The 25402-nt window shown below is 41.8% G+C and overlaps 1 protein-coding gene across 1 annotated transcript in view; it reads right to left on the reverse strand.

The window, feature by feature from the left end:
- The window catches only part of LOC123017098 (von Willebrand factor-like), a 251520-nt gene that overhangs the window by 101414 nt on the left and 124704 nt on the right, over positions 1–25402 (reverse strand). Inside the window, exons 21-25 of the mRNA XM_044418233.1 lie at positions 15419–15481; positions 12266–12422; positions 9782–9940; positions 7390–7525; positions 439–1742 (exon numbers count right to left, since the gene is read on the reverse strand). Of these exons, the coding sequence (XP_044274168.1) occupies positions 439–1742; positions 7390–7525; positions 9782–9940; positions 12266–12422; positions 15419–15481 (1819 nt within the window). The remainder of the gene's footprint in view (positions 1–438; positions 1743–7389; positions 7526–9781; positions 9941–12265; positions 12423–15418; positions 15482–25402) is intronic.

The raw sequence follows: 25402 nt of genomic DNA on the forward strand, positions 1-25402 counted from the left end.
CACTGCTCTTTTCACTGAATAAGCTTCTCTGTTAAACTCTGAACAAGCACAGGATTTGAAGATCAGTTTGAAGATGAATACTCTAAAAATACAGGTTTCAGAAAGGTATTTCCTCTGATCTGGTTTGTAAATTACATAGACCTGTGCAAACAGGTTTGTAAATTTTTGAAAGAAATATAAAAAGGCATCCAAATAAATAAGCCTGTTTAATGAGAAGCAACAGTAGAACAGAAACAAACAGTATGATAATGGTACTGTCATATCACCTTGAATTCTGTATGTCTCAAACAACAACTTATGGTATTTTAGGGAGGATAGTTCCACAGTCTTGGTTGGAAGAAATGCATGTATTTTTTTAAAAAAGTGTTCTCAAGACATATATAGCAAGATTTTTAAAGTACACTTTCCCTAGCCCTAAGTAAAAAAGAAAGACATTACCTTCCCTTAAGCAACAGGTTTTTAGTACCAAGTCAGGTCCTTCTTGGATGAGTTTGTTATACCCTTTCAGGATGATTGGAGCACGTGGCTGGCTTAAAATATTGAGTTCTTCAATATTTGCATTAGGTGCTATGCCAATTGGAATAACATTAATATCAGAAGGTTGGCGAGTGATAGTATCTGTGGCAGGGTTTGCAGTCACCATGTACACAAAATGTGGCACTTGCCCTCTTCCCCTACTACTTGTGGTAAATGTATGTTCAGAGACAAAATTGAGAGCTTTTCCAGTGTTAGTAGCATTCCCTCCATGATATTCAATTTCCTGTACCCTCTTAATCAGAACTTCTTTTGACTGGTTGCCATTGAAGGAATACTCCACAGTGGTTGTGAATGAGTACTGTATAATTGTAACATGAATAGTTTCTTTTCCTATATCCATTGCTCTGATTGTGCGGGCAATAAATTCTTTGATCAAGTTGAAATTTTCCTTGCCAATTTTGGCAGATCCTTCAATTAAAAAAATAATATCAATGGTCTTGTGAATAAAATGTTCAGTTGGGAATGCTTTTGTTAATACAGGAGGGATACTTGGAAGAGTTGCAGTAGGGGTTTTTGTTGCACTTAATAAAGCACTTACTTCAGGCACAAGACCACAGAAGTAATTAATTATTTCATCTCTATGTTCTCTTAACTGGAGCACACTGTTCATTATGAAAGCCTTATTCTCAGGTGACTGATTTTCAATTAGTTCAATTTGTTCAGTGCTTATGTGTGGTCCAAGTCCAACTGGTATTACAGTGATTTTCTTCTTTCTCAAAAGTGGAAAGATAGTTTGAATTCTCTTTGGATCCTTGCTAGCTGTAAATAATACAGCAATTCTGGCAGCATTAGTCCGTGGAGCCTTCCCAAACACATGGAACACAACATATTTAAGTACTTCAGTTGCAGAGGCAACATCTCCACCAGGGTATTTTATATTTTGGACAATGCTTCTCATTTGTGATGGCTTTTTAATATCTTTGAGGCCAAGATAAATGTGTGAACCAGTGCGGTATTCTAATATCGACAGGCGAATTCGTTTTTGAGAAATGTGGAGTTTTTCTATCATGCCAATTATGAATGCTTTCAACTGCTCAAAATCATTCTCAGAAAGTTTACTGGAACCATCCATCAACATGGCAAGATCCATCATTTTGCTGCAAGAATATTCATGTGTCACCTCATCTTCTGGAGAAACAGTTGTGGTTATCATGATTTTGTCAAACTCACATGCTTGACATGTCAAATTTTGTCCTTCACAATGGCTAAAAGAAAAAAAAAATCAAAAGTTATACAGTTAGAAAAACACTGTTAACAGTTTAATAGTTCTCAAAATTACTATAGTTCATAACATGTTTGTAAACAGCAACTTGCCTGCAAAAATGATTTACTTCCATTACCAAGCAACCAGACAGAGAAAGTATTGCTAACTGGGAAAAATAGTTTTATTTATTCATTTATTCATAATCTTATAGTATAGTATAATATAATATTTAAATCTTGTCTTCACTAGTAGCTTTTCTGAACTCATAACCAGGGCTTAACCACAGAAGGAACAGGGTTGCTGTGTGCTGCTCTTTCAGGTTTTTAAGTTTTTCTTTTATGTTGAGTGCATTTTTTTTATTTAGTATATTTGTAGCCTGTCTTTTTTCCTTTCAAAGAATTCAGGGAGGCTGACATAATTCTCTGACTCCTCTCAGTCTTAATCTTCCAACAACAACCCTGTGAGGTAGGTTGGGCTAAGGGTCTTTGACTGGCCCAAAGTCATCCAGTGGGCTCCATGGTAGAGTGGGGACCAGAACCAGGATATCCTGAGTCTAGTACTCTTAACAACTAGCCACACTGGCTCTTAATGTGATTATTTTCTCCAGAAACTCAGTTCTTTCTTGAAGGTGCTCCTATTTAACCTTTTAAAAATCAATTTATATTTAGATTTTAACATGAGTGCCTGTGTTATGACTTAACTACAAGTACAGAAACATCTATTCCAGAGACAAGTTACACATTCACTGTGCTTTTTGGTACAGAAATGCTGGGCAATGAAACAGATAGTTTCGTATAAATCAGGCAAGGTGGCACCTTCTTAAAATTTCCTTAAAAGATGCATACATGCATCAAAACAAGTATCTGAATACAAATGTTACATCATCACCTTTATGTTTTTCATCATTGTTTTCAGCTTCTTCAAAGAGTTTGTTTCTTTTTGTGACTACATACAATTCTGTGCAGGAACAGAATGTAGAGGAAGTGATTTCCTCCTTAAAAGTGTTGCTGTCATTCTGCTGAAACACATAGAACCTCACTTGGACATGGTCAAGTTAAAACAGTAATGCAGGATTGTTTAATATTCTGATGGTAATATTATTCCAGTGAGACAAGAGTAGCAGTATTGGTACCAACAGCATTCAAATGCTTGTTCTCAATTCTGATAGCACCAGGACAGTACATACAATGCAAACAGGGTAAGAGCTGCTTTAATGCAAATGAACCAACTCACAGTGACAACTGCTAGTGATATTTAAAGGGACCCAATCATGTGAGAGGTTGCCTGTGGAGAGGTTACCCTCTGTGTAGGACCATACTACCCTGCTGATCAGCTATTTTGCTGCAGCTGCTAACCTTGCACCCACAAGTTTCAATACCTTCCAAAATTACTGGAAACAGCATGGATGCTGCCATGCCATGGCAGGTCAAGTATAAATCATTCACTAATACAAATGTTAATAAATATCTACAATTTATAAAAAAGTCAATTAAAATGAATGTGAATATAAATTTTATCTTAATGTTAAACATAGTTGTTCTTTTAATAATCTGAATATAATGGTGTTAGCCCTACAGGTAATTTCTAAACTGCATTAATGCCTCTATCTGTTACACTGGGTAGTGATGGCTTTTCTCCATGGCTAATCTGGTATTTGCTCACTCTACCTACCAAACTTATATATTTTATTCTCACCTAATTGCATTAACTAGTCTGTCAAGTAACAATCATGTTTTACTTCTGTCTATCAGTCCTTGGGATTTCATTTTTGTTTGCCACTTGTTTTTACAGTAGGGTTTGGTCAAGACAGAGTTAAACAGAAAGGAACAAAACTAAGTATCAGAAGTTTTGTTCTTCTAAGTCAAAATCATCTAAAGAAGAAGAAGAAGAATGAAAATAGACAAAATCTTCTAATTCCCCCCTCCCCTGTGTGTCACCCTTCACTTAACAAAATGACTGGGGTAAAAGTGGGCATATTCAGATGAACACTAACAAAACCTTATAAAATACTTTGCCTTTCTTAAAGCAAGTGTCCAGACTCAGGCCAAGTCTGTAGTGTGTCCTACAGATGATACCAAAGGAATACTGCAATTCATCCTGTGTACTACTGCCTCCTCTAGCTAAAAGAGGGAGTGCAAGGAAGGCCAGCCTCATCAGCAAGGAACTCCCTTAATCTCAGTGCCAGGGTTTTGATAACATGATAAGTAGGGACTGTACTAGGTACTCATGGGATCAACATGAAAAAGAAAAATAGAAAGCACAAATTTGTATATGCTAATTTGCATTTTCTATGAAGTCTCTCTGTGTGTCTTTAAAGGACCCTGTCTTCAAAGGGTAAAATGGGATTTATGGGCAGGGGAGGTGGGTATTTGAATTGAGAAAAAAATCTAGGCAGAAAGATTCAAGGGAAGGTAGCAGGAGGTGAAGTATGTGGGGGCGAAAAGCCAATTAGTCCAAAGAGATCTGATGCAACATAGATCATTGGGTCCTTGTATTTTAGACAGTGTCCATGCACAGCAGGATGATATTGCAGAGGATGTCTCAGGGATTCAGGGCTCAAAATGAAAGATTCAGGGCTCCAGTTCGAACAGGATGCTGTCTAATACTGCCTCTGATGTTTTCTGTGCTCAAGGGTTGAATATGGATTGTTGTGGAATCATGGACTGTTGTTGAAACGCGGTTGATCATGTCTGAAACCAGCCCAAATAATACCCCATGGAGAACAATGCCACCCAACTAATAATGGGTTCTCTTCACAGATTGTTCATGGTTGACATGCCATGGCTTGTTAGCGCAACTGGGTTCAGACCACACAATTACTCAATTTCCACAACAACTTATGGTTCAATGACAACAACACTTAACCCCTACTTAGCCCTTGCATGTGAGTTATTGTGTTGCCTAAACCCAGCAATAAGTCAAAACTGCTCAAACCAATTTAAAGATTTTCAGGTCAAGACTCTCCTCATATTAGCTATGATTTCCTTTGCCTTGCTTTGTATGTGCATTTGCCTTGTTCCATCCTGAACAGGAATTGGATGACTGAGCTTAGGTTGTGGAAATTCTGGGTGTGGGGGCGGGGGAGTATATGATCCACTTATATCACTGGACATAACATAACCTTATTGTGACTAAGAATTTTTGGATAATATGTTGAGTTACAAGACCAGTATAATTTATTATTTTAATCCTGATGTAATATTTGGTGTATGACATACTTTTAGCTTCCAAATTCCTTTGGATATTCGTTATACAAATAATGCTTTTCTATTGTTTGTACAGATGGTGTAGGCATCTAAATTAGGTGATGGCTACATGCAGTGATGTATCCCTAATGAGGCAGACATTTATAAAGTTTGCAACATTTCACAATTGCATAGAAGCAATATTCACAGCCTATTGGCTTGCACAATAAATTATTAGCAGGCATTTGGAAAGTTATAGTATGGGCTGACAATTTCTCTCTTAAGCTATATATTCCTTGAAATGGTGTGGCGTCATGGTGCTGGTTAGCACTGTACTCTGCTTATTCTGAGGTTAACTTGAGGTTAACTTGGGGTTGTTTGGTGCTTTACTTAAACTGCTTTGAATCTTTCCTCTGAAATCTTTTTTCCATGTTAAAAGATTGATTTACACACATGCATACAAGTTTGTTGTAGAGTAAAAAATTATTAATATTAAAAACTCAAATCCTACATGAAATGCAGCCTAAATAGCAGTAGCATCTACCCTAAGTGGTTCTGATAATAACTTTTTGAAATGTATTGCTGAATAATTAAAATTGTATCTATTAAGAGCATACCCTCATGAAGAGCATCTTCATATGAACAGGATTGGGACTTCTTCTTAAATTATTTTTCAATAAATATCACTAATCTGTTCTTCCAACAAAAGTGGCCATGAGATTTGGGCCTGTTGAAAACTGAACACCAGAATCTTGAACAAAGAACCCTGACCACTCTTCCTACCCACTTAGCCACTGCAGCTGCTTACCAGAAGAGCAAGCTGCTTGCTTCCCTTCTACACTATAGTGCCCCTACAGCCAATGGCCAACAAGTTGTATAACAACCATCATCTCTGCAAGTGACCAAAAGGGCAATAAGTACTGACAGGGAATCAGAGGTGTTCAAACTGAATTCTTGAGTTCCAACTCAAAGCTCAGATTGCCTTGTTCTCATTTTCAATTGTAATCATTTATTTAATTGTTTGTTTGATTACTTTTATTTTTCTATTTATTTACATATATTTATAGTCTGCCTATAATTGCTGAGGCCTTCCTAGGCGGCTTACTTTTCTATATCATCCAACAACCAACAGTCTCTCAGTTATTTACAAAGATGAAAACCTTAAAAATACAATATAAAACATTTACATATAAAACTAATTGAAAGCAATCAACATTCAGACCAAGAAAGTGCATATTTTACTATAGACTTGTTGAAACTAGCACCCAAATGTGTACTTTCCCCCATAGATTAAACCATAAAAATCTGTATTTTTGGAAAATGCACATTATTTTAAAGTATTCATTTGTGAACACAAGCTTGGGAATGTGTAAGCTTTCTCTGAAAACTTTACTCTCATTCAAGTTGGGGCTTACAAGTGGGACAATATGAGTTAAAAATGGATCCAATGCTTCTCTACTGAGCTTCATTTGCAAACTCTGCTTATCACTTCAGATTGGATAACTAGCAGTGCTCTTGACCCATTTCACATAATTATCTGCCTGTTTTCTGACTGCATTAGGACCTGGTTTCAGTCCATTTATAACTGGATTAGCTTCTCATTCTGGGTATGGACAACTTGCTGCCTCCAGACTACCGGTGCAGTTAGTTAATAATGAAAACAGTCCTATAGAATTAGATAGTATATATCTAATTCTATGCATGTATTTTATTCTAATGGAATGCAGTGGCGCAGTGGGTTAAACTGCTGAGCTGCTGGGCTGGTTGATTTAAAGGTCGACAGTTCGAATCCGCAAGAGGGGTGAGCTCCCATGCTTCGTCACAGCTCCTGCCATTTTGAACCTTGCAGCTTGAAAGCATGCAAATGCAGGTAGATAAAAAGGTACCACTTTGGTGGGAAGGTAACAGCATTCCGTGCACTTCAGTGCTTAGTCATGCTGGCCACATGGCCATGGAAACTGTCTGTGGACAAACGCTGGCTCCCTCGGCTAAGAAATGGAGATGAGCACTGCCCCCTAGATTCAGACATGTCATGGGGAAACCTTTACCTTTACCTTTTTATGCTTCTAAAGGATAAGGAAAACTACGGGGATTCTACAAAGAAATGTCAACACTGTTTGCCAGTTCATGCAACTTGAGGTTTTGGACCAATTTAGATGAAGACGCTGGCACCCTGTTAACTGAAGTCATTTATGACATTATTCTGACCTGCCATGCAAGCAAAGTCAGGTGGGATCTTCCATGAAAGGTCACTGTAAGCAGAAAGTATGGCTCTGACCTGGTTAATCACCCTAACAAAGCACTGATGTTCCATCTGCGTCAGCCCTCCTGAGATGAATTCAGAAAACCTTGCTGGAATCCTAACTCAACACTTGCATTATCAAACAGAAGGAACAGCAAATTCTTCTCTTCCCTTCCTTACCATGCCCACCCATTCATATTCAGAAAAGTTTACTATTTTACCAGGATTGGCAGAGTTGTGGATTTTCAGCATTCAAAATTATCTTCTTCCCATGGGAAATCCTGTGACCACTTACTTCACAAATTGGACATTCTTCAAGATCAACGCAAGACTCAGAAAGCTCATCAAGTATTTTCCCTGTTTCACAACAATGTTAGAATGTTAATAGCAAATGGAAACATAACAGCATCCTACAGTTCTCCACATTTTGCCTCTCCTTGAAAACATGATAAAATATGGGCTTGCAAGACTATCCCAACTGTTGAACAAAAAAGCACACACCATGGGCAGTACCTCTCAAGGGGATACCAGCCAGTTGTTAGCTACTATAATTCCTAGATCTCTGCATTACTGATGGTGCAACCAATATTTCAATCAGCTTTTTCAGCATTGATCTACTATTTAAGTCCTCTTCAATCATTTTCTTGAATACACAAGGGTTTAAGGTGCTGTCCCTACCTGTTGTACCACAAAGCCTGAGCAGTGGTTGCATGTGCATTCATCTGAATACAAGTAGAATTCTTTGCACAAATGTGGACCCTGCTTTATCACAGTTCCTATAATGTAGAGAGTTCTATTCAATGATTTCACTTTAGAAGCTAAGAGAGATATTTGGTGTATCCCTCTTAGCTTCTAAAGTGAAATCATTAGAAGGGCAATAACAAGCAAAGTGGGAAAGTGTTGTAGGCATGTTTCACCCCTTCTCCTTTCCCAGCAGATCAAGGTGAGAGGCTCCTAACTACAATCCTTTATTGAGTTAGCCTCTCCAGTCAGTGCTGGCTTTGTAATATAGAGTAATATAAAAGTTGTTAACAAAAAGCATCCATCTTTTTGTAATGATCCCTCTAACTATGGAGTTAGCTATTGCCCATACCAGGAACTGATTCCAAATTGTATTCCCTGCCTCTTTTCTACTCCAAACAAAGCTGGCTCCATCCTCAAGGAGGTTCACACAGGGTGGTCCCATCTTCAGGGAGGTTCAAACCAGCTGCGTGGCTTATCTCAAAGCAGGTAACCTCACTTTTTCTTCCAGGTCAGATTCATGGCCTGAAATATTGACCTTGAAATGCTGTATCTTGGGAGAACTGAGCACAATCCCTACACAAAGAAACTAGAGTCTAGAATAGGATTTACGAGCTTAAGGCTAAATCTGGATGCAAAGTGCTACCATATCTTTTCCCAACTGCCAAAACAACCAAGTATATATAGAACAGTGATTCCCAAATTGTATGCCAGACCACCTTTCCAAAGTATGTTATGAAATATAAAGCCACCATGTTTGCTATGCACTCAGTGCCCAGTAGAGCAGGGAGGTCCCATGCAATATTGATCCCATCTTTCATGAAGTCATACAACTTCAGTCCTGAGATGGGTGGGGCAGGTGACAAAGCATGGTCTTGTTCCTGAGGCCTGATGGAAGAGGCAGTGGGAGAAGCTGAAAGACAATATTAACTGATTTCTTCTGCTGTTGCAAGAAGGATGCCTGCCTCTTTTAGTTTTGGGAGCTCACTGACAAAACACATCATATGTTTGAGTCTATGAGTATAGTGTGCTACCATCTCTACTACAGAAAAGACAAAAGTAAGCTCTATTTATCAAGTCTGGGAAAGCATAGCAGAATCATGGGGCAACCTTCCTGGGGCCTGCACAGTATGAACAGCTGTCATTCATTATTGTCACCACCATTACCAGCTGCTGTGCTACTTTGGTCTTTAAAAGCACAACAAAACTCTGCTGGCATTTTCCTTCTTGAGCCAGTAAACTAGTCTCTAGTCTCTGCCACTAATCATACCATGCCCCCTGTCTTCAACTGGAGAGCCAAGCAGAAGTCAGCCACTTGGTTTTTAAATCCCCACCCCCATGCCTTTCTCTCTTGTTCCTCCTTGGTTCTCCACCTCAGCAGGATCTGTCTCTCTTCTTCAGCTCCTGCTCAACAGAAAGAGAAAGGTACTCGAATATATTCTTGCTGTGCAGGAAAAATTATTACTGCAGACTAAATCTGAGGACAAATATGAAAGGGAGTTGTATTCACGTTCAGTTTGAATAGAACTCTCTACATTATAGGAACTGTGATAAAGCAGGGTCCACATTTGTGCAAAGAATTCTACTTGTATTCAGATGAATGCACATGCAACCACTGCTCAGGCTTTGTGGTACAACAGGTGGGGACAGCATGCACAAGCCCATCTTAAACCCTTGTGTATTCAAGAAAATGATTGAAGAGGACTTAAATCAGAGCCTTCTTCGAGCACCCAGAAGGCAGAAGGGAATGGAACAAGCCCACAAGTTGTCCATCCACACTTAAAAAAATGATGGCAACAAAATTATCTGTTTTAATGGTGAAAGCTAAGAGAGTTCTTCCTAATAAGTTTGTGCCAAAGCAGACATGCTGACCTTCAGGACAGTGTGCATGGCATCCTTCAACACACTTCACAGGGCAGACCACTGGATCCAAGTGCTGGCATGTCTTTGGACAGGCAGGGCCACAAATGTTGTATCTCCATTCACACCGATGTCCTTCTTCATCTTTGTTCATGTGCTCACAGCTTTGCGCTATGAAAAAATTAAGAAGCATGCCATATGATATTGACACTAATTTGTTCAGAAATTTTGAGTATTCAAAATACTTCCCATACATTTTCTTATTGAAACATTTAAACCAATCCTGTTATATAAGTTGTTTAGTTGCTAAGTCGTGTCTGACCCTTCATGACCCCATGGACAACATTCCTCCAGGCAAATGGAAGTGGGGAGAGGGAGTGACTTGTTAAAGCTACCTATGAAGTTCATGGCAGAAATAAAACTTATACCAGGAACTTCACTCAGTACTACACTGTACACCAGCACACCTGTTTGCACTGGATGTAGCAAAGTAGATTCTGCATGTCTGTATATGTGAGCAATTACAGAATTGCACTGTGCCCATAAGTATGCATCAGTACCCACCTTTTTTGTTGTTCTACAGTCACAAAGTTATGACTGTTCGCAACCCCATGGACAAAATTCCTCCAGGTTCTCCTGTCCTCCACCATCCCCCAGAGTACACTGAACCCCACAGCCATTTTTCCAGTGACCCCATCCAGCCATCTCAACCTCTGCCGCCCCCTTCTCCTTTTACCTCCAATCGTTGACAGCAATGAGTCCTTTCTTGTCATTAAGTGGCCAAAGTATTTGAGTTTCACCCATCTTTTTACCATTCTTTAATAACTGTAATGTAGCTTAGCATAAGATCAAACTGCCTAAGAGTATGTTGGGAAATTCCTGGGAAGTTCCAGAAAAGCCACCAATGTGGAGTGGAGCCTTAGATGGCAGCATCCCCACCAGGGAGAGCTGCAGAGTGGTGCAGCAGAGAGAAACAAATGAAGACAAGCACGAGACAGTCAGACATTGGAGGACATTGACTGCTCATACACTAGCTTTGTCTGGCTGAGCACTAAAGAGGTGGGGCAAGAAAACCCTGTCAGGTTCAGGCCTAAATGAGGTATGTTTGCTCATCCAGAGAAGGATGAACCAGGGTGCAAAACTACCCATTTGGAAACCTGGGTGCAAATCTACCCATTGCCCTCCAGAATGGAGATCCACCTTTGTTTGGACAACAGCATCCTTGACCTTTATTGATGACCAGAAACCTCTGGGCATTGTCCTCCATTTAAAGTTAGGGAGTGAACCCTAGATGGATTGTGAGTCAATGTTATCATACTCTTCAAATGAGCGAGGAAGGAAGGTTGAAGAGAATAGAAGAAGGAAGCAGGGGGAAAGATAGGCAGGATTTCTACTTGATGAGTAGGCTATGAGTAGACAGACAACACAGCCAAGCAGGGACTGGGTGGGGCCACTCAGGACTTCAAGGCCATGGACAAGAGCCACAAGGACCTGAAGTTTCAGGTGGCCTTTTCCTCACTCTTGCTAGTGCATGGACATGGACCAACCAGGGAGAGGAGTGTTGTGGAGACAAATGACTTGCTGAGGGCATGATGTCAGAAGGAATGCATTGAGTTCCTCAAACCTGGCAACTGGTTCCTCACTGAGGGAGTTCTGGCAAGGGATAGGGTGCAACTCACCAGGATGGGAAAAGGACCATTAGAAATGCTCTAGCAAACTTACTCCAGAGGCCATTAATCTGATCGAGGGAGACCAGGACCCCCAGAAACCAGTCAAGATCAGTAAGGTGAAGGAACAAGATCAGGGTCTCAGATGCAGGGTGCTGCAGGGACTACAGGGGCTGGCATGGATAGTGCAAAAATGGTTCCTGCTGTGCCAGGGAGGATGGGAGGAAGAAGGAGGCTGGGGAAGCTAGGGAATGAAGTTTGTAGGAAAGAGCTGAAATGTATGTACACCAACATTAGGAGCATGGGAAAGAAGCAAGAAGAACTTGAAGCTCACCTGGGAAGAAACAAATATGACGTGAGGGGGGATGATCACAAAAACATGGTGGGATGAAAAGCAGGATTGCAATGTCAAGACAGAGGGGTATGCTCTGTTTAGGAAGGACAGGAAGGGAAAGAGGGAATAGGGTGTAGCGCTATATGTCAAGGAAGAGATAGGATGCAATGAGATGGGGACAGGCTAAAGGGGATCTGGTAGAGACAGTCTGTGTAAGATTGACAGGTCCAGACAGGGCAGGGAACTGATAGTGGAGTATGTTGAGACCCTGGGAGTAACAAGGAAGGAAAGACATCCTAGACTTGGTTTTGACCAACAGGGAAGAACTGGTGGATGATGTGCAGAGCAGGAAAGCTCTGGATGAAAGTGACCACTCCATCCTCTGTTTCAAGATCAGGAAAACAGGGATGAGCAGTAGGTCAAGTACTGGAGATGGGACTTCATGAGGGCTAGCTTTGGTCAATTAAAGGCCAGGCTGGGAGAAGTCTCACTTACAGCATAAAGCAGGTGACCTCCAATGAACTACTGCTCCTTTCTGTGCACAAGCATGAGCATAACTGGCTATGGCATCACAGAAGCAGGCACAGTCCCCGATGGATTCACAGCTACAGGTATCATAGATGCAGATATCCACATATGGTTCAGGATCCACCTGCATTCAATAAGAAGAGTTGCATTCACTTTGTTGACAAACTTCTCTCCAAACCAAATTTCTTTCCATACCTACAACAAAATGTCATGATGTGTTCCTAACTCTCCTAGCAGTGTTCCTCTCCAGACTCCAGAAGGCTTGTAGTTCTATTCAGGTTTCACAAAGTAGGAGGAAACCTTCTTGAGCAAGGGGTACACCTTTTTCTCCCACTCTCCTGAAACCTTTACACAGCAGTAAATGATCCGGAGCAGGATGCAGTCCCAAAACCTTCCATATTCAAAGAAAGGGAGAAGTTATTCTTGGCAAAGTCTTTATCCTGCAGTCATCCTACATCAAACACTAAATTTTTCATATGTCCAAATGTTTTTGTCTTCTGTTTGTAATCCCCCTGCATTTTCCCACCACAGCTTCTATTTTCCTTCTTATCTTGCCTCCCCCACCCAAAAAAGCCTCTTAGGAATAGGACAGAATAAATGTACAATGCCTTTTGATTTGTAGTGCTAAGAGCCTCCTGTGTGCAACGACAATGGAAAGGGAGATGTCATTTTTTCTTTCCATTGTTGTTGCTATATGCTGTCAAGTCATCTCCACCTTATGGCAACCCTGTGAATGAATGCCTTCCAGAATGTTCTGCTCACCTCTTGTAAACTTCCTTTTCATCTCACATACATGAGCATGCACACACACATTCCCATATAGCCTGGGAAAGAAAGCTTTGGGAATGGGAACAGTTAAATATTTCAGGGGACCCATCCCTCTAATCTGAGCACTTTCTTGAGGATATCATAAGCTGCCAAAGACTGAGATAGACCAGTGATCTACCTGCCTGCTTTTCTTCTTTTTCCAGGTGACACCATTGACACTCCATAGTTTTCCTACCTCCAGAATTCTATAGGTCTAGGCCTGGGGACTATGATTGACCTTCCAGGGATCTCCAGAAGACTGTGAACCATTTCTCAGAATCCACCCTCTTTCTCCAACTGTCTATCATTAGCTGCTTTCCTGGCATCTGTGCACTTCTCCCACCATTGCAGAAAAGTTTGAGATGCCTTTATTAAGTTATAGGCAGTTAAGATGCTGGGGTAACTAATAAGCCAAAGGAGAATGCTGCTTTTGTATTTTGGCCGTGCACATTCCCACCCACCACTGGAATATGGAAAGGTTCCTCCAAGTTTCCAAGAAAGCAGCTATTATAGTCACCATCCCTACTCCAATGATATCCCCTGATTTAGGAACTCCAGCTGAATTCCCAGCAGTCTTCTCCGCGTGGTCGCCCTTGCTCCCCTGCCCGCCGGCGTGGGTGAGAGCCACACCAGATTGGGGGGTGGGGCGTGGGGACAAGCCTCCGGCATAACTTGCCGGACGCGGCCGGGCTGGAGCCAGAACTGGGCCCCCTCCCCTCCCTTCGACCATCTGCCTCCACTGCTGTGCCACCGAGGAAGGCTGTGAGGCACTCCGCTGGACCCGGAGGACAGCTGACGCCACTGTCCGTGGCCATCGCTGGACCTACCTGGGGTCAGAGGACGCCGGGGCCGACGACGCTGCCGCCAGAGGATGCCATCTTGCCAGCCGGCAAGTTCCACGTGGCTGCCCTTGCTCCCCTGCCTGCCGGCGTGGGTGAGAGCCACACCAGATTGGGGGGCAGGTGTGGGGACGAGCCGCCAGCATAACTCACCGGATGTGGCCAGGGCCGGCAGCCTCAGGCCGGCGGCCGAAGGGCAATGGCCAAAGGGCAGTTGTTGCCATTTGGGACCGCTCGGGGCCATGTGGGGGCTGGACTGGCCAGGGACCCTATTGGTTGGGTGGGATTCTGTATTGGGTGGTCGATGGGGAGTTTTTTAAGGAGTTTTAAAGGTTTTATTGTATTTTAACTTAATTTTAATGGATTCATTCCTGGCCATGACGACTGCAAGGTTGCCTGGGGAGCGCATGAGTGCTGCCATTGCGGTGGTCTTGGGCAATGGACGTTATGGTGTTGGGGATCTAACGAGTCTGCATAGAAGAAGGAGGGACAGATGGTTGACACCTGTTCCCCCTTCTGGTTATTCCCCCAGCCAGAGGGTTCCAGGTAGGCTTGTCAACCGCCCCCCGGGCCTGTTGGTGCTGTTCCTTAATGCCAGTCAGTCCATAATAAATCATCCCTCATCCACGACTGGATTGTGGATGAGGGGGCTGACCTGGCTTGCATAACAGAGACCTGAGCAGGAGGGGGGGATGTCTCCCTCTCCCAACTGTGCCTGCCCTAGTACCTGGTCCGGCACTGACCACACCCAGAGTGGAGGGAAGGGGGGGTTGCTTTAGTTTACTGAGCTTCCATTTCCCTCGCGGGGCTTCCTGTCCTCTCGAGGCCGGGTCTAGAGTGCCTCTACTTGGTGTTGGGTGACCGAGACAGATTGTTGGGTGCATGGTACACCAACAGAATCCCCAGACTCCCACCTGAGCTGAAAGAGATCATCTCAGACCTGGTGTTGAAGACTCCCAGGACGCTGGTCCTGGGGGACTTCAATCTCCATGCTGAGACTGTTCTGACCGGGGTGGCTCAGGACTTCATGGCCTCCATGGTGACCATGGGGCTGTCTCAACATGTCATTGGCCAACCCATGAATGTGGACACACTCTGGACCTGGTTTTCTCGACAGGGCAGGAAGAGGGTGATCTGAGGGTGAGGAATTTATGTTTGACTCCCCTGTCATGGTCAGATCACTTCCTTGTGAGGTTTGAGCTCGAGAGCGGCCTTTCCCTCTGTAAGGGTGTGGACCCAATTGTATTGGTCCGCCCCTGGAGCCGGATGGATCCCGAAGGATTCCTGAAGGCCCTGGGGGAATTTCCGGTTGACAAGGCTGGTGCTCCTGTCGATACTCTGGTCGAATTATGGAATGGCACGATCGCGCCATTGACACATTGAATGGCACGATCGCGCCAATTATGGAATGACACGATCGCTCCTAAGCATCCTCTCTCACTGGGCAGAGCCCATTCATCCCCCTGGTACACACCTGAATTATGGGCGATGAAGCGGGTTGGGAGACGTTTAGAGTGTAGGAAATCACGGGATGAATCTAACCGAACACACTTGAGAGCTCATTATCAAGCCTATGCTGTAGCGGTGAGGGCGGTGAAAAAGAAATTCTTCTCCACTTCCATTGCCTCCTCACAATGCCATCTGGCGGAACTCTTTCAGGTGGTAGAAGGGCTGGTTCATCCAGGCCCTAAGAAAGACCCTGTACCGCCCACGACGGCCCGCTGTGACGACTTTGCCAAGCATTTTAAGGAGAAAATCGCTCAGATTCATCACGAGCTGGACTCCAATAGTGACTCAGAGCCTTCAGGGGAGATGTTAATGTAGCTGTCTGGTCCTAAATTGATGGATGAGTTTCAGTTATTGAGGCCTGATGATGTGGACAAGGTGCTTGGACAAGTACGTCCCACCACTTGCCTATTGGACCCTTGCCTGTCTTGGTTAATAAATAATTCCAAGCACGGGATTGGGATCTGGATCTTGGAAGTGGTTAACGCTTCGCTGAGGGAGGGCGGGTGCCTGCCCCTTTAAAGGAGGCGGTAGTCCGACCGGTCCTGAAGAAAGCGTCACTGGATCCAGAGATGGCCACTAATTATAGACCAGTGGCCAACATCCCGTTTCTGGGCAAGGTGTTAGAGCGGGTGGTGGCGGGACAACTCCAAGCACTCTTGGATGAGACTGATTATCTGGACCCATTTCAGTCCGGCTTCAGACCCGGGTACGGTACTGAATCTGTCTTGGTTGCCCTGTATGATGACCTGTGCAGGAAGAAAGACAGGGGGAGTGCATCCCTGTTGGTCCTCCTGGACCTCTCAGCGGCTTTCGGTACCATCAACGATGGTATCCTTCTGGATAGGCTAGTGGGATTGGGGGTAGGAGGCACTGCTTTGCAGTGGTTCCCCTCCTATCTCAATGGCCGATTCCAGAAGGTGGTGCTGGGGGACTATGGCTCTGTGCCATGGCAGTTATGCCATGGAGTTCCACAGGGATCCATTTTGTTCCCCCTGCTATTTAACATCTACATGAAACCACTGGGAGAGGTCATCAGGAGGTGTGGACTGCGGAATCATCAGTACGCTGATGATACCCAGCTCTACCTCTCGTTTTCAACCAATCCAGGTGAGGCAGGGGCTGTATTGAACCAGTGCCTGGCCGAGGTAATGGGCTGGATGAAGGCCAATAAAATGAAGTTTAATCCAGACAAGACAGAGGTCCTGTTGGTAGGCGGTTCGGGCTTCGGGGTGGGGGACCTTGACCTTGTCCTGAACGGGGTAGCACTCCCTCTTAAGGACAGGGTCCGCAGCTTGGGAGTGCTGCTCAACCCAGAGCTATCGTTGGAAGCTCAAGTAACAGCAGTGGCGAGGAGTGCTTTCTTCCAGCTTCAGCTTATCCATCAGCTGCATCCCTACCTGGAGAACAATTGCCTGGCGACAGTTACACACACATTGGTTACTTCCCGATTAGACTTCTGTAATGTGTTCTATGTGGGGCTGCCCTTGAAGATGGTCCAGATACTTCAGATGGTGCAAAATAGAGCTGCCACGTTGCTGATGGGGACTGGGTGTTGTGCTCACATGACTCCAGTCCTCTGTCAGCTTCACTGACTTCCCATCAAAATCTGGGCCCAATTCAAGGTGCTGGTTATCACCTACAAAGCCCTTAACGGCTTGGGACCTGTTTACCTAAAGGAGAGCCTGCGTCCATATGTGCCCTCCCGCCCCTTTGAGATCGGCAGCAGAGGCCCTTCTCCGGGAGTCCTCCATGAAAGATATTAGGAGGGTGAGTACCCGGAGGAGGGCTTTCTCTGCGGTGGTGCCCAACTTATGGAATGCGCTCCCCAGAGAGGTCCACCTGGCACCGTCGTTATTTGTTTTTCGGCGCCAGGCCAAGACCTTTTTATTTAAACACTATTTTAATTGTTGATTTTATTTATTGATTTTAGATCTGTGGCCAGGATGTCTCCAGTATTTTATGTATTTTGTATGAAATATATTTATTTATGTATTGGAAGCTGCCCCAAGGCTTATGCGAACGGGGCAGCATAAAAGCTGTCCAAATAAATAAATAAATAAATAAATAAATAAAATTTAAACTGCAATTGTCTGCTCCTTACCCTGGTCTGCACAGCATGGATCCCAGGGTAGTTTCAGAGAGAGAGCACCCACAGCTAACAGTCTAAGGTGTTGTGCAGCTATTCCATTGGAAGATGTGTGAAAGCAACAAGAAATCTATCAGTAGATGACAGTTTTGCCTGGGCCCCCTGTAAAATTCAAAATGAGGTAGTGATGGTGCCATCTGCCAAGCCTATTAATAAATTTTCTCTTCAGGAAAATGCTATTAAGAAATAGAATGTGGTGTTGTTGTTGTTGTCAAGGTTCTGCCTATCCCTCAGAGAAAACGTATGCAAAATATGAGAAAACTGGGCATGTTCAGCTTTAAGAAGAGAAGACTGAGGGGTGATACGATAGCACTCTACAAGTACCTGAAAGGCTGTCACAAAGAGGAAGGACAAGATCTCTTTTTGTTCATTCCAGAATGCAGGACATGGAATAACAGACTTAAGCTAAAGGAAACCAGATTTAAACCAGACACCAAGAAGAATTTCCCACTGTCAGAGCAGTATAACAATGGAACCTATTACCTGGGGAAGTTGTGGGCTCTCCCTTGCTATGGGCATTCAAAAGGTGTCTGGACAGTCAACTGAGTGGGATGGTGTAACTTAGTGTCCTGCAATAGCACTAAGCACTAAGCACTAATAGCACTGCAATAGCATTAATCAGCTGGACCTGATGGCCTTCTGACCCTTTCCATCTCTACTATTCTATGATTCTATGAGGCAGAGGTTTTTTCCGTCTGTACAACCTGTGCTTGTTTGGTTGAGGATGCTAGAAATGCATTTAAAGCCTGTGCCCTGCCACTTTTGACCTGGTGACACCATGATGAAGCAGGGTTGGGTCTGCCATCTCCCAGACAGATATACCAATCTGAGCTCTTTGCTTTGTTCTGTATAGGTCAGTTGGAGTCTTTAATTTATAGTGGCTGCTACTACTATTATACTCTTTGATGCTTTGGTATTATATTACATCACACCATGTGTTGCTTTAAGTTTAATTAAAGTGACTAAAGGCACCTTGCACTGTTTTGAAAAGGAAGGATATTTTAAACAGAGAAATAAAGTTGGTGGCACACAAAGAATAAGAAAGTGTGAAGAATTGTTCAGTAGAGTAGAGAAGAGTTTTTGCCATGGCTACAGAAATGACCATATTGAATCACCACTCTAAATACCAAAACAATCTATACAATTTTGTTGCTAGTTTGGTCAACTTGTAAATGAGGATTGGATTATCACTACAGTTTTCATAGAATCATAACACAGTAGAATTGGAAGGGACCATGAAGGCCATCGGGTCCAACCCCCTGCTATTGCAGGACACCAATTTACACCATCTTACTCAGATGGATATCCAGTTTCTTTCTGAATGTCTCCAGTGTGGGACAGCCTATGACCTCTGGAGGCAACTGGTTCCACTGTAATATTGGAACCTCTAATAGCGAGGAAACTTTTCCTGATATCTAGCCTGAATCTGGCTTGTTGCAATTTGAATCGATTATTCCATGTCCTACACTCTGGTATCAGCAAGAAGAAATGTTGACCTTCCTCTTTGTGACATCCTTTCAGGTACTTATAGAGGGATAGCATGCCGCCCCCCCCCCCCCACGCAGTCTTCTCTTCTCAAGGCTGAACATGCCCGGTTCTCTCAATCTTTCCTCATAGGGTTTTGCCTTCAGTCCCTGAATCATTCTTGTTGCCCTCTTCTGAACCCTTTCTAGCCTTTCTGCATCTTTTTAAAGGTTATGTGCCCAGAACTGGACATGGCATGACAGGTGAGGTCTGACTACTGTTGAGTATAGTGGAACCAGTACTTCATGTATTTTGGAAGTGATGGTTCTGTTAATGCAGTCCAAAATAGTGCTTGCCCCTTTTGCAGTTACATCTCATTGTCAGTTCATATTTAGCTTGTGATCTACAACAACCTCAAGTGTTCCTCATCTTGTAGCAGTGCATTTGGTTTCTTGTTCCTAAGTGGAGGACTTGGCATTTGTCCCTACTGAATTTCATTTTGTTTCTCTCTGTCCTATGTACTAACCTATTGAGATCACCATGTATCTTACCTCTGTCTTCCAGTATATTTGATATTCCACCCAGCTTTTTGTCATCTGCAAACTTAATTATCTTTCCTTGTACTGCCTCATCTAAATCATTAATAAAAATGTTGAAGAGTACTGGTCCCTGTGGCACCCCACTTGTCACCTCTCCCCAATTTGAGAATTTGCCACTGATGAACATCTCTGTGACTAATTTTGTATCCAGTTGTGATCCCTCTAAAAGTAGTTCTATCGAGGCCACTTTTTGCTAGTTTGTTTATCAGGATGTCATAGGGCACTTTGTCCACAGCATTCCCACAGTCCATTTGGGAGGTTATGCAGTCAAAAAATGAAATTAGATTAGTCTAGCCTCTGAGGCCTTGGAATGCTATTTCCACTACCACAAACAGTAAAAGCTATACTTTGATATAGCTTGAAAGAGTGAGGAGCTGAATTCAACTTCATATGCTTATCAACCAAGGTTCTCTAGACTTTTCTCTGGAATTATTATTATCACTAATGATATTTTTATACAACCCAATAGCTGAAGCCTTCTGAGAAGTTTACAATACAGAATAGCAATAAACCATAATAAATATATAATATTAAATTTAAAAATAAAATTTAAACCAATATTTAAAAAAAACTACAATAGCTTGCACAAATTTAATCAGAAGATCTGTAAAATATTTGAAATAATGCTCCAATATAAGGTAAAACTAATTGAGTACCCTATCATGAAGGACAGTCTTAAACTGGCACTGAAAGAATGCTGAGGTTGGAGCCAGTTGAGATTCAGTGGGAATCTTGCTCCATAACCGAGAGGCTGTCACCGTGAAAGCCCTTCTTCTTGTTGCCATCAATCAAGTCCCCTTCAGAGATGTCAGTTGGAAGTAACAGATCTTCATTATAGTGTCGAAGCAGATTGAGTTTGGGAAAGGTGTTCACTAAGGAATTGTGGTCCCAACTCAAGTAGGGCTTTATAGCTTAAAGTCAACACCTTGAATTGGGCTTGGAAGCCAATGCAAGCAGAATCGGTGCTACATGTCTAGATCTTTTGGACCCTGTTATTAATCTGGCTGTCACATTTTGCCCAAGTTACAACTTCTGAAGACTTCAAAGGCAGTCTAGTGTAGACTGCATTGCAGTACTCCAGAGACTACCAGAACATAGATTACTGAAACCTTGCGCTGTCCAGAGCCTCAAGTAACAAAGATGGATCAAGGAGAACACCAATGAAGGGAATGGCGACCCATCTCACAGCACCTTGTGCTGCTCTACCTTAAATCACTTAGATGCTTATAAAATGTCTATGACAGGATTCTCACCTCTCTGAATGACAGGTGAGCTTGAAGACTCTCAGGTCCAACTTTGATTACAATAAGATGGCCAGATAAGATAAATTGAAATACATTACAGAGTTGACCCCCACATACCATTTTTTTTCCTAAGCTGCTTCTTTTTCTTTTCTGCTTTTTAATTTTATTTTTTGAGCCAAGGGAATATTACTTTGACTTGCTGCAATTAAGACTTTAAAGGCATTTCTATTTTCATATCTGGAAAGGACTTTGAAACAGAAAGTTTTCTGATGATTAGTGATGTTCCATCTGAACTCTAATTAGACTGTAACAGCCATAAAGTCATCTCTGTTTAGGAGATAAAGATTGATGACTGGTGAGGGTTGACCTTGATATGGCTGATGTTCTTGTGTGATGAAAAGGATGGAATTTTGTTCTACTTCCATTTTCTCTTTGTCAAGAAACTACTGAAGCTAGGGAAGTGCTTTTCATGCACTGCAGCTCTTGATGCTTCTGGATTAATTTGTAAATGACTTATTTTGAATGTTTATCTGCACTTCCTGGACAGCTTTATTCTGAGGCAAAGATAATAAACAATCATGGACCCTCCTTTTAAATTTCATTGGAGACGAAGGGAGGAGTAATGAAGTGACAGGCTTTCAACAGGCTTCTTTATTATGCAGAAGTAAAATGAATTGTGGACTATCAGTGCCATCTGCTGGATTTAGAAAAATTGATTTGGGATTAACTTTGAGGCAGAAGAACAGAAGTAAAAGTTTCCTGTTTGGTAAGAGACTGATAGAAAATTAATCGAAGTTGATGGAAAAGTTTCAAATAATTTTTCTTCTTAACTAATTCACACTAATAGTCTAATAACAAAAACTATTATTGAAATAAAATGTGACTAATAGATGTAATGTTGTCAAAAGAGTGACTATTACACTGATTTTAACAATTTATCTTCTGTCCCTTTTTCTCCTTCTCCCTTTCTTCTAACTTCCTTTTTTATGTCATGTTAAACTATGAGTTTATTTTATAGTTGTGAAGAAATGTGTGAGATATATAAGCAAAGGAAGAGGGGAAGAATAGAGGATAAATGTAGGAAGGAAAGACTAACCTGGACACTGCAGATCCAAAGTAGAAAATCAATGAAGATTGCTAAATTTTCTCCATCAATCTGTGGATTAGACGTTCTGAAGATTTTGACAGGAAGATTTTTGGACAATTTGCATAGATACTGAGAAGAGACTACTCAAAAAATTTAAGAAGAGATCAAATTGATCAGGTCCCTACAATAGTAAACAACAACCCCCCCCCACAGTGCTTTTTGGCCAGCTGAGACCTGAGGTTATGATTTTAGTTATGATTCAGATTTTAAGGCATTTCTGTTTCTCTGCTTGGAAAGGACTTTGAAAAGGATACTCTTCTACTTAATTTTGCAGCTGTAAATTGTCATGTCTTTATTTAAGAATCCTGGACATTATAAACTGATATTGCCTGAAGCTTACTGCAGCAAAAGAGATAGTTCTCTCCCCCTTCATCACCATTTTTAAGGGAGTTGCTGGTTGTTTGAGCCAGGTGATTTTTTTGTTGCTGTTTTTGATTTAAACTATACATGATTTGCTCTAAGGAACAATTATCTCCCTGATGGAACTTGGATTTTTTTTGCTGATCCTGGCCCCACTTACGAATAAAAAATTAGTAATCCTAAAGAGCAAGGAATAAACTTGCAGAAGACCATTAGCTCCATCGATTGGACGTGGAGATTATAAGTCAAAGCCCCTTGCTATGAAAGTTGGAACAATTCTTACTAAACTAATTCAAACTAATATTTTAATAGAGATAGAATGGGACTAATAATTCTAATGTCAATAGAAGGCTGACTAGCATTATCCACTTTCACCTTTTGTCCTTTTTCTCTCCCACCATACCCGCCATCTTTTCCTTGTCTGTCTGTCTGTCTGTCCGTCCTTCCTTCCTTCCTTCCTTCCTTCCTTCCTTCCTTCCTTCCTTCCTTCCTTCTTGACTCTCCTCTCCAAACTCTTCTGCTTTAAGCTGTACTGTCAAATTGTAATTTACTTATAGGTATGAAGAAATGTGAATGGTGGGAGTGCAGAGGAGAGGAGAGTTAATGCAAGAAGGAAATCTGAATTGGATGCTGGAAAGCTGATGACAGATCTGAAAAGAGATAGTCATCTGAGCTCCTTAGATTGTATTTTAGAGACAGAATGATTGATATTATTAAATATTAATGCATTGAATTTTTCTTTTAAGAGAATCAAAGCAGTTTTTTCATGAGTCTTAAAATACAGTGTCAGACAGTCTTTCAGGGAATATGTCAGATAAGAATGCAGCTGGTTCTGGATGGAGATCACTGGAGCCCTCAACAATTGAAAAATGAAGAAATGGATGGATGGCGTATGCTGTTAAGAAAATTGTTACAGGAATGTGCAACATGATAAGTGGATCTGATGTGTTTAAAAAAGATAGGGAAAGCAGTGGAGGATCTGAAGTGATTGGAGGATCTGTTGTTATATAGATAAAGGATTTTTTTTGTATTACATTTTTATGGAGTGTTGATGGTTAGATTCTGAGGGTTGATTGTACTGGTTGGATCTGTATTGAATTCCCTTGGCAATTTTGTCTACTTCAGCTTGCTCTATTTATTATAGTTGTTTTGCTTTTAAATTTAAAAAATTAAAAAGAAAAAAGAAATAATTTGATGAGAAGAACAAATTGAAGGAAGAAGATGGAAATTGAATGACAATCTTTATTACAAGAAGTCTGAAAAAGAATTGGAAGTTTGAAAAATATGAAAAAGAATTTGATTTTTTAAAAGATTAAATAATACAAGTGTTGTTTCTACAGCAACAACATGGGACGCTAGTAAAGTAGACAGGAATTTTTTTAGCAATAGCATCTAAGAAAAAGAGAGAGAAATTAGAACAATTAAAAAGTTCCTGCAACTAATTCAAATACTAGAGGATCACAATAAGAAAGTACAAGACAAATCAACCTTAATTGAACTTAATTAAAAATTAGAAACACAGAAACAGAGTGAGTAAGAAGGGGTCTCCCGGGCCATCTAGTCTGACCCCCAGCTCCAGCTGACTCCACTCACAACATGCCACCATGTGCATGTCTAGACTATCCTTGAACAACCTCACCGATGGGGCCTCAACCACCTCCCGTGGAAGCCCATTCCATACCCTTGGGGTCCTAACTGTCAGGCATTCAATTAGACATGATACAGACAGATTGGATACAAAAGGAGTTGAAACAAAAACATTTCTAACATGCAAATAAACCTGGAAGATACTTAGCATAGTGTCTTAAAAGAGAAATGGAAAGGAACAGGGGTGAAAAAAGACAATAAAATTACATATGTAGAAAAGGCAATTCATGGCCAGTTCATCACATTTTTTTCAAAGTTAACCAAAAATACCAACTTCAGAACATGGAATGGATAGAAGAAACATGTCTTGAAAAATTTACATTCGATCACAGGAAAATAATGAATGATACTATCACTATTCAAGAATTATCACAAGCTATCAGAAAATTTAAAAAAGTTAGAGCACCCAGACCAGATGAATTCACTGCTTTGTAGTATAAATGCATAGAGAAAAAATTAATATTACCACTCCAACAAGTAATGGATGAGATTAAGGAAGAGAAACTATTACTGCCAGCATGGCAGGAAGCATGTATAACACTGATATACAGACAGGGCAACAACCCCACCTTGCCACATTCTTACTGGTCTACCTCATTATTAAATGTGGATTACAAACTTTTTTACTTCAACAATAGGAAAAAGACTAAGAAAATGTATAGAAAAGTAGATTCATATAGATTAGACTGGATTTATTCCAGGAAGGCTTGAGAAAGTTGGTGTTTGTTTTGTGACTGGTGCAGCTGACTTGGTTGGGAGGAAAAGGAAGGGGGTAGCACTTATTTTCCTGGGTTTTGGTGGTATGTCTTGGCCCTTTTTTGTTAAGGGCTCTTCAGTGTTTAGACTGTGGTTCAGGTTTTATTATTTGGATTCAACCAATTTATACTGGACTACATGCTGAGGCTTTGATTGATGGAGCACTGGCTGATGACTTTCAAGTGGAGTGGGGAAGCATGCTGGGGGTGCCCTTTGCTGCCTCTTTTGTTTGTTCTTCTATTGGAAATTTTGGCAGTGGAGATGGGACAGGACTCAAGGATTGAAGACTTGAGCATGGATGAAGAGCAATACAAGGTCAAGTGCTGTGCTGATGACATGGTCTTGACCATTTTGGGTCCACATCAATGTATACAGTAGACCAAATTGAAGAATTTGGACTTTACTTGGGCTGTGGGATCATTGGGAAGAGAGCAAGAGTTATATTGAAATCTGTGCCAAAACAAAAAGAGGGGGATGTGGGAAAGACTTCAGGATGTGAGGTGATTTCATATTCAGTCAAGTGCTTGGGGATGGACACAGCAGGACATGGTGACACATTATTTCAAGATAGCTGTGGAATGACATG

This window comes from Varanus komodoensis, unplaced genomic scaffold (assembly GCF_004798865.1).
Source record: "Varanus komodoensis strain SLA01 unplaced genomic scaffold, ASM479886v1 scaffold9, whole genome shotgun sequence".
NCBI lineage: Eukaryota > Metazoa > Chordata > Lepidosauria > Squamata > Varanidae > Varanus > Varanus komodoensis.